This window comes from Salminus brasiliensis, chromosome 12, assembly GCF_030463535.1.
Source record: "Salminus brasiliensis chromosome 12, fSalBra1.hap2, whole genome shotgun sequence".
NCBI classification, from domain to species: domain Eukaryota; kingdom Metazoa; phylum Chordata; class Actinopteri; order Characiformes; family Bryconidae; genus Salminus; species Salminus brasiliensis.
This window is the reverse complement of record NC_132889.1, coordinates 38,645,617-38,659,598: the sequence shown is the minus strand read 5'-3', so window position 1 is coordinate 38,659,598 and position 13,982 is coordinate 38,645,617. Positions and strand designations below refer to the sequence as shown.

The following is a 13,982-nucleotide window of genomic DNA, read 5'->3' as shown; positions in this document are numbered from 1 at the left end:
TTTTATTTTGGCATTAATATCCTGTAATGGAACCATTTGTGGGACCTAATTAGCTTAAACTCATAGAGGCTTAAAGGGGACGTCCACCATTATTTTAAAATATCTGCATAATTACGTCTTTAAAATGTAAACAAAGTCATTCAAGTGTTTTAGTGTGAAACGCTTCCGTCTAGAGAAACCTTCAGAGTCAGAATTGTTCACAGTGGGGAGAAATGGAACCAGAGTTTAAAGAGCCCATAGATTACATGTTATTTATTGACTTGGCCTTCGGTTAGAGAGGTGTCTGTAAACCAAATAAGTCTATGGGTCTTCTTATATTTTTTACAGAGTTAAACAGAATGTTCCTTGAAGACTGGTGCATGTAAATGAGCTCTGTTCTGATTGGCCGCACTGTATTGCGCTTCCTTCATAAAGCAGTCTGGGTTAAAAAACTCCTTATAACTTCTTAGATCTTAAATCCTAATGTGATCTAACCTGCTGAAGGCTGAACAGCAACATGGCCTGAATGTTAATGTGTTGTTTGAATGACATCACAAAAATCATTACATTAAAATACTTCACAGATTGTGTGAACGGCATGGTGTGATAATACTTTATATAAAACTCTAATGTGATGAAAAAGAAGGTAATGTCTGAGACAAAGTCTGAAACACATCCAGCCCACCCTGAATGACTTTGTTCACATCTTAAACTTTTCAATTCTGTACAAAGTTTGAAAAATCTTTCCAATATAAATATATACAACAATAAATGGCAAATCAATATTGCTTTTATAAACACAAACACATTGCAAGCTTATATTTTATATATATATATATATATATATATATATATATATATATATATATATATATATACACATAATATATATATACACATAATATATATATATATACACATAATATATATATATCTCAAAAAACAAAATGCATTCATACAAAAAAAGTCACGTTTATTAATAACACTGATGATAAAATCAATATTAATTTAATATTAGTTTTTCATGATATGGGTCCTTTAATGTTTCTAAAAGCTCTGGGTTCTGTTGAGTTTTGTTTCTTGATGTTGTTTTGTAGACTAAAACACATTTTATGCAAAAATCTTAATCTAATCTAAAAACTATTATAAAATCAGACGTCTAATTTCATTCAGCACCACTGTGAGGAGTTCTGACCTCTTTGCAATGGAGCAATTCACACCAAACCCACTCAGAATGACCTTGTCTACATCCTAAATGTTTACAATTTTTGAAAGATCTATAAAATATAAATGTACTAGATTAAATACATAGCTACATAAATAAATAAAAGCAACAAAAACCCATTTACTTCATTTATTTGTTAACACATCACAGAATATACATTTTTACATACATTTCAAAAATATAAAAAATGGCAAAGTCACTTTTTTTAAATCAGTGACAATATAAATTATGTAATAGTTCAATGTTGTTCAGTATCGGATTTCCATGATTTGGGTCCTTTAATGTCTCTAAAAGCTGTGGGTTCTGTTGAGTTCTGATTCCTGATGCCCGAGACATCGTTTCTGTTATTGTTCTGTAGATTAAAAACACATTTAATGACAAAATCTTCTCAGAACTATTGTAAAGTAACATTTCTGAGATCAGGCAGCATATTTCTATACATTTATGAAAAAAAAATCTATTTGCATTACTTTTCATAGAGGTTTTGATTAATCATGATATTCTTTATGAAAAAAAAATTGGGCTTTTTCAGGTGACCTCTGTGAAGAGTTCTGACCTAATAAAAAAATATGACTTTAAATATGATTAATAAAATTAATAGATGAATTAATTAATTAAATAAATAATTAAATAAATAAATAAATAGCATAAAATATTACAATTTTAAACACATCGTAAATCTGGAACAGAGTTGGTACAGAATTTTACAGACATTTCAGAAATACCAGATACGTCAGAGTGACGTGTATCCATAACTCTGATGATGTAACAGTTTGTTTGTTTTGACCTCAACTCCGGCCGGTGGGCGGACGGCGCCGTTTTAGCGCCCCCTGTCGGCACTCGCACTCAGTCTCTACAGCAGGAATGAGAGCAGTGCGACTCTCTCCACAAAAACACAGAATATCAACCGCAGCGAATGGGTATTGATCATTTTTGCAGCTCGGACGGCTCTGACCCTTTCTGGGTAAGTTAATTCATAAGTGTCATTAATAATCAGCGCGTGCCTGTACGTTTATTTTTAGTGGGAAATATGCAAAACACGTTGCCAGGTGTCTGCCGGTCCCCTAACCAGCTACTTAGGTAGTAGGCAGCTAGCATTAGCTTTAGCGGTAGCGTCGGATAAACCGGCCGGCCGGCTGTGTTTGAACACTCTAGAGAGGGAGAGATGCATTTCTTTTATATGTCTGTAGTGCTGCCACTTTTTCCCCAGTCGCGGTGTTTGTGTTTTCGGGCTTGTTCTTTGCGCTATCTTACTTTAAAGTTGGCAGCGTGTTAGCTCGCTAGCTAGCAGCTCCATAGCCACAGCGCTGCGCTGTGTGTAGTGCTGTAATCCGGTCAGCCAGAGCGTGCGTTGTTTGGGAGGCTTAGTTTCCTTTAGTTAATTAAATCTGCGATATTTCAGTGGTTGAGATTTATTAAATTATTTTTTGGTTAGTTTAACACAGAGCTGGATTCAGCTAACTTAAAAAAAAAATAAAAATAAAAATTAATAAAAATAAAAGCCAGTGCCGGCTTTATTGTGGGTGAGAAGGTCTTGCTGAAGTTCACCCGGTTCTTAATGCGATCAGCTGGTTTGGAGATTCAGATTACAGTGCTGGAGCAGAAGAGCAGACTGGCTGCTGGAAATACTGCCATAATAATATATATAATATAATAATACATATAAATACAGCAGTTTTTAATGTGTAGATTAGACTCACTGTTATGCCTGTACTAATATTATTAATAGTGCCAACTTAACCTGCTTACCCAAGTTACCCTGGTGGGTAGATGAGCCTCAAAAAGCAGAATAAAAGCTGCCCTGCACTGAAGAACTGCAATAAAGGCTCAGACTGAGGATGAAGCGTGGTCTTAGTCGAGCTTCTCTGAGGTCTGTTAGTCTGTTAGACTCACGTTTGGCTGGTTTGGTGTTTATGAAACACTGCAGCTCTGGAGTGAGAGGTGTGTGTGGATGTAAATACGGTGTGTTTTACTCTGGAAAGCAGACTCAGACTCATGCCGGTCGTGTCATTAATTTTTTTTTTTTTTTAGGACGGCTACTGTAGCTTATAATGTTCATTTTCAGTGAATTGGGTTAGTTTGATGGGTAGAGAAGCATCAGAAAGCAAAATAAAAGTCCCACAGCAATGAAATACTTGGTGGCGCTTCTTAGGCCGCCTGGCTTCTCCGAGCACAGCAGATCTTCCACTGTTAAACAGGCTGGTTGTTCATGTGTGCTGCAATAACAGCGAGGAAAAGTGCTGTGTTGTGATTAATAGTGTTAATAGAGACCGCAGCGGTGCTTTACCTAGGACACTAGAGATGGCGCATATGACGCAAATTAAATATTACCCAACCTTTAATATGAGTGCGGTCATAAAGAATATCATGATTGATCAAAACCTCTATGGTAAGTAATGCAAATAGACCGGTTGATCAGGCTCTGGAGTGGTGGAGCACTGCGCTACTGCACTGATTTCACCCTGATAGAAGAAGAGTCATCAGAAGAAAAGCCCTCCTGTGTCCTCCCCCTAAAACCCAGCATTAGATGCTTTCAGAAGAACATCTGAAGCATTTTGGAAGATAAAACAGTATGTTTTGGCCTCGGTGAGAGAAAAGGCATGCTTGGAGAAACGAGGAGCAGAATTTCATGAAAAGAACCCCTCTCCAACTGTTAAGTATGTGGATGGGTGGATCATGCGGTGGGTTTGTGTTGCAGCCAGTGGCGCAGGGAACATTTCACTGGTCAAGGCAGAGAATGGATTCAGTTATCCAGCAAATTCTAGAAGCAAGCATTAAACATCTCAGGGGCCCGGGTGGTCCAGCGGAATCAGAGGGTCGCTGGTTCGAATCCGGATCATGCTGCTAGCCATCGGCAGCCGGGGCCTCAAGAGAGTGCAGTTGGCCTTGCTCTCTCTAGGGTGGGTAGATGAAAAAATCAGGGGGGAAAATTATATGTAAAATATATTATATATAAAAAAATTATATATATAAACAAATATACATAAAAAAAATGTATATTTATTTATTTATTTGAGAGAATATGTATGGGTTGGGTAGTTGGCAATCAAAAAATTGGTTTAAATAAATATATATTTGTATATTTAATATATGTTATAATAATAATAATAATAATAATAATAATTATAATTATTATTATATATAATATATATATATTTTTTGTAACCATTTTTTCATTCAATTGCCTATTACCCAACCTTTATGAATTCTCTCAAATATAATATATATATATATATATATATATATATATAAATTTATATAATTGTATAACATGATAAATATATCTATATAAAAGTATATAAATATAAATAAATATATACAGTGCCCTCCATAATTATTGGCACCCCTGGTTAAGATGTGTTCTTTAGCTTCTAATAAATTGAGTGTTTTCTAAATAATATAGGACCACGGTGGAGAAAAGAGTAAAATCCAACCTTTAACTCAAGTGAATTTATTCAATAGGAAAAAAATCCCACATTAATAAATAATTGTTTAACATCCAATCATGTGTGCCACAATTATTGGCACCCCTGATGTTAATACTTTGTACAACCCCCTTTTGCCAACAAACCAGCACCTAATCTTCTCTTATAATGTTTCACAGGATGGGAGAATACAGATAGAGGGATCTTTGACCATTCCTCTTTGCACAATCTCTCTAAATCATCCAGCGACCTGGGTCCTCTCCTCTGCACTCTCCTCTTCAGCTCACCCCACAGGTTTTCAATGGGGTTGAGGTCTGGGGGCTGAGATGGCCATGGGAGGAGCTTGATTCTGTGTGTGGTGAACCAGTTCTGTGTAGATTTGGCCATATGTTTTGGGTCATTATCTTGCTGAAAGACCCAGTGACGACCCATCTTCAGCTTTTGGGCAGAAGCCACCAGATTTAGTTTTAAAATGTCCTGGTATTTCAAAGCATTCATGATGCCATGCACCCTAACAAGGTTCCCAGGGCCTTTGGAGGAGAAACAGGCCCACAGCATCACTGATCCTCCCACATATTTCACAGTGGGCATGAGGTGCTTTTCTGCATACTCAGCTCTTGTGTTAGGCCAGACCCCCTTAGAGCATTTGTTGCCAAAAAGCTTAGTTTCACCTGACCAAAGCACACGGTCCCAGTTGAAGTTCCAGTACTGCTTAGCAAACTCCAAACGTCTGCATTTATGATTGTGAGTGAGAAAAGGTTTTTTCAGCTTGTTGGCATGCAGACAGCGCCTGATGGTTGTTTTGGAGACTTTGTGAGAAGAAGCCACCATTTGTTGCAGTTCTGTAACAGTGAGCTTTGGAGACTTTTTATTCCTCTTATCATCCTCCTCACTGAGCGTGGTGGCTAAATAAACCTGCGTCCTCGTCCAGGCTTGTTTACCACTGTTCCAGTTGTTTTACACTTCTTAATAATTCCTCTGACAGTAGATATGGACAGGTGGAGGTCAGTGGCTATTTTCTTGTAGCCATTGCCTGACTTGTGGAGGTCAACACACATCTGCCTTACTTGACTGGTATGTTCCTTTGTCTTTCCCATGTTGAAGAGAAATGGCTTCTGTGTCACGTCATATTTATACCCCAGGGAAACAGGAAGTTGTGAATTACTAATTAAATGTTCCTACATACTCTGATCAACTTCGTAAACGACTGTAGAATTGACAGAAATACTTTAATTACATTTATTTCCTAAGAAATGTTAGGGGTGCCAATAATTGTGGAACAGGTGATTATATGAAGAATAATTATTTATTAGTCAGGGATTTTTTTCCTACTGAATAAATTCACTTGAGTTAAAGGTTGGATTTTACTCTTTTTTTCTCCATTGTGGTCCTATATTATTTAGAAAAAAACTCTACTATTAGAAGCTAAAGAACACATCTTAACCAGGGTTGCCAATAATTATGGAGGGCACGGTGTATATATATATATATATATATATATATATATATATATATATATATATATATATATATATATATATATATATATATATAAAAAAATCGAACACCACCACCTGTTTAAAAAAAAACTAACAAAAAAACGCTGCTGCTGCTGATTTATGTATGTATGAATTATCTATGATTATAAACAATAGATTACCTCAAGCCTTCAGGCTGCAGGCTTTACCATGGCCCCCCACAGTCCTTGTCCTAAACATCATTGATAATCTGTGGATGGACTTTGGAAGAGCAGCAGACCAGCAAGATGACCCAAGAACCTTTAAGAACACTTTGGTGATACCTCAGGGTATTGGTATTTCCTCACACCCCCAGTCAGTGATATTAAAGTGCGGCCCTGTGTCTCCGGTTCTGATGAAGGGTCTTTCTGCTGTGCACTCGGGCGGCTCCCAGAGAGCTCTTGTTCAAACCTGCTCCTCAGGTTCACTGATCTGACCGGTCAGGAGTTGTGGAGTGTTTGGGAAGCTTAGCTCTCCACCACAAATGATTAGTTGGGTGTGTGCTGATGCCCCACTCTGTGCTCTTAACCCTGTTGTTATGTTGTTTCCATAGAAGGAGGCCTGGAGCTTCGGCGTCTCCATGGCTGTCTCTCTGGTTCCAGCCAAAGAATCCATTGTGGAAAAACTCAGAAACTTCTCAGAGAAAGGTCATTTGAGAGCTTGGCTGTGATTGGGTGAATACCGACTGTCCGTCTCTTTTGTGTTTGCAGGGTTGGAACCGCACATGGCACACACACAGCCCAGACCTGACCCAGTGTTTTCAGAACACACTGCTGGTCTGGGTCCCCTGTGTCTACCTCTGGTTGTTTGCACCATTCTACTTTATGTACCTCAAAAGCCATGACCGTGGATACATCTGTATGACCCACCTCAATAAAGCCAAAACAGTGAGTATTAGAGCACGGCGACTGGGACCTATAAAAAAAATATATATATTTTTGTTTTATTTAAAAAATACATTTATTTTGTGTGTATATGTGTGTATATATATATATATATATATATATATATATATATATATATATATATATATATATATATATATATATATATTGTTTTGATTGTTTGTTTCTTATGGTTTTGTTCTCTTTTGTTTGTTTCTGGTGCAAAAAACAATGTAAAAGGGTTAAAATTTTAATGGACAAACGTATTGGGACACCTGCTTATTCAGTGTATCTTCTCAAATCAAAGTGAGTTAAAAAGAGCTGATCCTGCTTTTGTTGGAGTAACTGTCTCTACTGTCCAGAGAGAGAACTGAGAAGGAGAAGAAGCATTGCTGTGATTTGATTGCATTTAGATATTCATATATTCAGATGATCACCACCCCACCTCATCATCCCCAACTCATCCCTAAAGTACTGGAGAGAACACAGTTCAGAGAACACAGCTCAGTGCTGGGGGGCTTTATACCCCTCTAGCCCACACCTGGCATTAGGCAGCATGGAGCCAATAGGGTCATGTTTACTATCTGCTCCAGAGAGTCCTATTGTATTGGCAGTGCATCTCTACAGGGACTAGACAAGCTGTGTGTATGTGTGCATTTACACGTTTGTGTCAGCAATGGGTGCAACTAAAAGTAGCTGAATGCATTTGTTAGAAGGGGTGTCCACAAACATTTGGACAGATGTGTGTTGTTGAGAAATTAAATAATGAATTATTTTTCACTTGAACTATTAGCTGTTACTAAATATTACATCATCTCTGATTGTGTGTGTGTGTGTGTGTGTGTGTGTGTGTGTGTGTGTGTGTGTGTGTGTGAGAGAGAGAGAGAGCTGCGTGTGAAACAGCAGTGTTGTGTTAAGATTATGTTTCTTATCTCTGCTCTGACAGGTTCTGGGGTTTCTGCTGTGGATTATCTGCTGGGCAGATGTTTTTTACTCTTTCTGGGAAAGAGGCCGCGGGGTGGCGAGCGCCCCCGTTTACCTAGTGAGCCCCACGATGCTTGGCATCACCATGGTGAGATTTTAATATGAAACTGATCTAAAAAAAACTTTAAATAAAAAAATAACGCTTTAATTGAAGCTGATTGTTATTATAGAAGCACATTGATCAGTGATCACGGTGTTGAGTCTTTTTTAACTAAAAATATACAAATACAATTATTAATTACGGAATGGTAACAGATTCAGAATGACGTCAGCGAAAATGATCGATCTGAAAACTGTCGTGCTCCGATTAGTTGTGATCAGCTTTTTGTGCAAAAAAACAAAAACAAACAATGGTTAGAAAAAAAAAAGCTATGCTTAAGTGTTGTCACAAATCAAATATATGGACAGAAGTATTGGGACACCTGCTTATTCAATGTATTTTCTGAAATCAATGGATATCGAGGGACTCTGATTAGTAGTAATTAACCCATTATTTGATGATTATCAAAGTTTATTTAAAACGGCCCAATGATACTGTGTATCTTCTTCCAGTTAGATCAAAGTTAATTAACTTGAGCTTAATTCATAAATGCAGTCCTGCAAATAGCGTCTGTACGCCCTAGAGTAACCCCATCACTCTACCCCCAGTCTCTCAGCAGTAAGAGGGTGCTTTTATACAGTAGAAGCTCCAGATCTCCTCAGAACAGATAAAGCAGGTGAACATGAATCCAGTAAAAAGGAGAAACAAGAGCTTCTCATTCTGAAGAAAGAAAGTAGTGAGATCTTGTCGGTGAGCTAGTCTGAAGAACAGAGCTCGGTTCCTCCAGGTTTCTCCTGGACGCCCCCCAGTCCAGCCAGCACAGCGTGGAGGATGTGTTCAACTCCATCAGCAGCAGCAGCAGCAGCAGCAGCCCACCTGATTTACCATCATTAAGCCCTGATTTACCACCAAACCAGGTGTTGATCTGAGGAGAACTCTAAATAACACTAGACTCCATGAGGAGAACTTTAGAGATGTTCTAATGATGAACACAGTGATGGAGAACCTCCACCACTTTTATTAGTGTTTATTGTAATATCAGTGTTTTACTGAGCAGATAAACCCTCCCTGCTGTAAGAAGCAGTACTTGCTCGCTTGCTCTGGCTCTCAGTCATTTACATTCAGCACAGACCTTTCATATATTCAGATTGTTTATGTGCTCTGAGGGGTTATGGAAAGTAGGTGTGCAGATTATCCTGAATCTGCCCTCCAGAGACGAATTGTAAAGCTTCTTCCCAAAAACCAAAAACACAGAACTCCTCCTCTGACGTCCTGAGTCCCCTTTAGACCTGCAGTGGAGCTTCTGCCTCCATCCAGCCTCTTTCAGGGCAGCACCTGCAGTGTAAGACTCTGTCCTTCTCGGCTCGGGTCCTGTGACCTCTCTGGAAGCTCGTCAGAGTGTGTTGAGGAAGCTCTTCATACTGACGGTGTTTGCATGTTGTTCTCAGCGTAAACCACAGAGTGTTGGCTACAGCTCAGGTGTGTGTGTGTGTGTGTGTCTGCGCGTGCTCATCTACCCGCTGGTGTGTGTCCCACAGCTGCTGGCGACGTTGTTGATCCAGTATGAGCGGATAAAGGGAGTCCAGTCCTCCGGGATAATGCTGAATTTCTGGCTTGTTGCTACGCTGTGTGCTACAATTACCTTCAGATCCAAAATCCTGCAGGCTGTGAAGGAGGTGAGGCTGCAGTTACAGCACACACACTCCGCACACACTCCGCACACACTGATGCTAGTGAAGTTCACACACAGTTGTTGGCGCTGTGCTGTTTTTAGCACTGCACTAAATAAGCAGCTGAATCAGACAGTTTTAACTACAGTTTTGATGAATGCACTTTTATTTATTTCCCCACATTAATCATAAGAGATTGTGTATTTAATATGATGGTAATCATTTGCTTCAGCCCTGTTTCCATTACTCAGCATTTTAAATGGGACTTTTCAGGCTTCTCACATTTTGGAGATGAGTTTATCAAGCATAGAAACTCCTGGAAATATTCAGTCAGATGTTAAAGTTTATTAGTGATGCACACAGTCATACGTGGTACAACTAGCAGGGCTAGAAATGCTTACATGATGAATAATATACTGAGGAAAAAAAGTTAAAATATGAGACACACACACACATACATAGATAGATAGAGAGAGAGAGAGAGAGACATAATGATGATATATGTAGATAGATTGTTATTAGTGTCCAGTTTGGTTGTGAATAATAATAATCCACTACCTGGATGTTAGTGAGACTAAAATCAATAAAAAAATAATAACTTTTTAAAAATAATAAGTAAAAGCTATTATAAATATATATAAAATATCCTGTTATAAACGGACACTACTTTATATACAGACTCACTAATTAATCGAGTCTGGCTGTGTGTAGATTGAAAGTCTGACAGATTTACACATTTAAAAATGAGGACGTCATTTATTCACATATTTATCACTAATGACTGAGACTAGAACTGATTTTACTGATATTACCCATATGCTTAGTCATTAACTGTTTTTTTTATTATTATTTATTAAATAGCCATTATTCAAAACACTCTGTAACACACACTTATACTTGTGAACTAGGGGTCTGTATAAGACTGTGTGGTAAATGCTGGAAATGCTAATGTATGTTTTTCCTTTGCTTTTTAGCCGGATACTGTAAATGTGTTCAGATACACCACCTTCTACATTTACTACGCCCTGCTGCTGATCTCCCTCATCCTGTCCTGCCTCTCAGACCAGCCTCCGCTCTTCTCTCAGGCAGTCAAAGACTCGGTGAGTGCCCTCATCAGCGCACTCTAATCTTTACAAACCTAATTTCTGTTTGAATTAGACTGCTGGTGACGATGATGATGATGATGATGATGATGTGCTTAAGAGTTGTTTGTTTGTGCAGAATCCGTGTCCAGAGGCTGGAGCTTCCTTCCTCTCCAGGATCAGCTTCTGGTGGATCACAGGGTGAGGGGAAACGGAGGAGAGTCGGTGCTGAAACTTAAAGCAAAGATAAAATCTACAGTTTTATTCCCTTTTAAACCAGATGTAATCAATCAGTCAAGGCATGAAGTGTGTGTGTGTGTGTGTGTGTGTGTGTGTGTGTGTGTGTGTGTGTGTGTGTGTGTGTGTGTGTGTGTGTGTGTGTGTGAGGGAGAGAGAGAGAGAGAGAGTGAGTGAGTGAGAAGTTGCTTCGTTAGTTTAACACTGGAGCTATGAGGCTTATGTAGCTTACAAGTAATGGAAGATCATGTACACCAATTAGCATTGTGTCTAAATCGGCACACACTCAGCGATTAAGAGGTGTGTCCCAATACTTTTGTCAATGTAGTATGCATTGCTGCGATGGAACGAAACATCTTATAAAAGAGGTTTTATTAATAGTTTTGATAATGAAAAAAAAAAAAAGTTATAAAAGTTCAAATAAAATATTATTATTAATGAATGAATTAATTAATTAAAATAACCATAATGTTCTACTATATTTGTATGTTAATTTTAACTGAAGGACAGCACTTAACGATAAGAGTTAACCATATGAATGCCTGGTTATTGATTTATTTATATTTTTCTGTATTATTTTTGATGTATTGCGATATTTGATGTCTGTAATCAGCCCAGGGTTGGTCTTCTGGAGCGCAGGTTTCTGATGTTGGGTGTTTGAGCGTTTGGGCGTAGGCTGAAATGAGTGCATGAATCTAACTGACAGACTCTGTATGTTTTGCTCCAGGATGATGGTGAAGGGCTACAGAAGGCCTCTGGAGGAGAAGGACTTGTGGTCTCTAAACTCAGAGGACCAGTCTCAGACAGTCGTGCCACAGCTGGAGCGGCGCTGGCACCATGAATGCAGCAAGGTCAAAAGGTCAGATTCAGACAGAAGGCTGTTAGAAAGGAGGCTTTCTGTCTCGCTTCTGAGAGCAGTGACCTGTGTAACCATGGTTTAGGGATAAAGGTGGGAACATGCACCACAATACCTCAGCTGTCCCGTTTGGGCGACGCTTGGCGTGCAGATGGCGATGGGTGTATACATGCACACAGTACAGGCATACATACGCAGAACAGTGGGAAGTTTTACACACGGTACTTTGATCCTCTAAAGATTTGTACAGGATGTTTACTGGTGTAATCAGGGTGTCCTTAACCCTTGTCCCAGTCCTACAGTCAGTAAAAGTTTGGACACCCTATGAAAATTAAGTATTTGGACACCAACAGGAGCTTTTCTGGCATCCCATTCTAAACCCATGGGGATTAATATAGAGTTGCTTCCCCTTTGTTGCTCGAACAGCTTCCACACTTCTTGGAAGGCATCCTACATATTGTTGGAGTTTGTCTGTTGGAAGCTTAGCCTATTTATGGAGAATTAAAAAGCATGTGTGAGGCCAGACATTAGGCCTGGCTCATAATCTCTGTTCAGTTCATCTAGTTTGTGTCAACCAGACCTTCTGTTATGGTGTCCTGGTGCTGGGACCGTTGATTAGTTATATAAGACCTCCATCTTTCAAAACTGTTCAATATATATATATATATATATATATATATATATATATATATATATATATATATATATATATATAAGTTCAAGTTCATCAAGGGGTGTCCTCATTTTTTCACATGATGTCCAAACTGCTTAGACTTTAAACAGTTGCACCCCCCCCCTTCTTCTACCCGACAATGCTCCTGACACTAGGAAGATAAGGACTTCACACACGTCTCCTCCAAAATATTGGAAGCCAGCCACATACAGTTGTGCTCTCTCTAACTCTGGCTGCTGATGGTAAAGCGGCGTGGCTCTGCATACGAACCCACGACCTCTGGGCCATAGTGGCCATTTATTTTTAAGCACCAGAGCCACAGCTTTGAGACCAGACATATCTAGAACGTCTCACACACTTTATCTAAACAGTGTTTTAGTCCAGTGGGAATTCTGCTGTGGTAGAGCTGATGACATTAATGCTGTGTGAAGGATGTGCTCATTTCTGGCCAAAATAAAATTACTGGGCTTGTTTTAAACATAAGAAATTCTAGGTGTTGTTTTCGTTGTCTGTATCGCACAACTGCACAACTGAGTTACGCTTAAGTGATTATTATTAATTTTTTTTTATATGAATTCTGATTGAGTCAAGAAACCTAATAATGATGATTTGATTGTCGTTGAATCATTTCCTAAAGTATTGTAAATAATACAGATTATTGAGATCAGGCATGTACACCTCTGTCAGAAATGGCTGAAGTGTGGATTTATGCACTATCGGTTTGTGGCGTCTGGAAATGGGCGGCTGATGTTTGACCCGACCTGTTTTGGTTCTAAGGGAAACGTGAAGCCCAAAGCAAGGGGCTGGGCAGTAGCCTAGAAACACTCAGCATTCTCAGGACATAAAGAGTAAAACATGTAAAAGAACTAAAATCACACCCAGTTTATAATGTAGGAAAATACAGCATACTCTCATCTCCTGCTTAATTAATGATTCAGTTAAGCTCTCAGTATAAGACTTATTTCCCCCCAGTTAGTTTTACACTTTTAGTTGAAAAGCGTTGGAGCGGATTGACCTCCCCTACACAGATATACACCACTACTGTCGGAACAAAGCTCTCGTCAAATGTCTCCATTATATAAATGAAGTCAGTGAGAGTGTCTACATGTAATTAACTCTATATAACATTAGAATAAACCCAAATAAACAGAAAGTCAGTGGTCAGAGAGAGTGTCTACCTGTAATTAACTCTATATAACATTAGAATAAACCCAAATAAACAGAAAGTCAGTGGTCAGAGAGAGTGTCTACCTGTAATTAACTCTATATAACATTAGAATAAACCCAAATAAACAGAAAGTCAGTGGTCAGTGAGAGTGTCTACCTGTAATTAACTCTATATAACATTAGAATAAACCCAAATAAACAGAAAGGCAGTGGTCAGTGAGAGGGTCTACCTGTAATTAACTC

General features: G+C 38.6%; 1 protein-coding gene across 1 annotated transcript in view; it reads left to right on the top strand.

The window, feature by feature from the left end:
- Positions 1–2,055: 2,055 nt before the first annotated feature.
- The window catches only part of abcc1 (ATP binding cassette subfamily C member 1 (ABCC1 blood group)), a 45,126-nt gene continuing 33,199 nt past the window's right edge, over positions 2,056–13,982 (top strand). Inside the window, exons 1-7 of the mRNA XM_072693770.1 lie at positions 2,056–2,168; positions 6,857–7,033; positions 7,977–8,102; positions 9,593–9,730; positions 10,699–10,824; positions 10,946–11,007; positions 11,771–11,902. Of these exons, the coding sequence (XP_072549871.1) occupies positions 2,121–2,168; positions 6,857–7,033; positions 7,977–8,102; positions 9,593–9,730; positions 10,699–10,824; positions 10,946–11,007; positions 11,771–11,902 (809 nt within the window). The 5' untranslated portion in view covers positions 2,056–2,120. The remainder of the gene's footprint in view (positions 2,169–6,856; positions 7,034–7,976; positions 8,103–9,592; positions 9,731–10,698; positions 10,825–10,945; positions 11,008–11,770; positions 11,903–13,982) is intronic.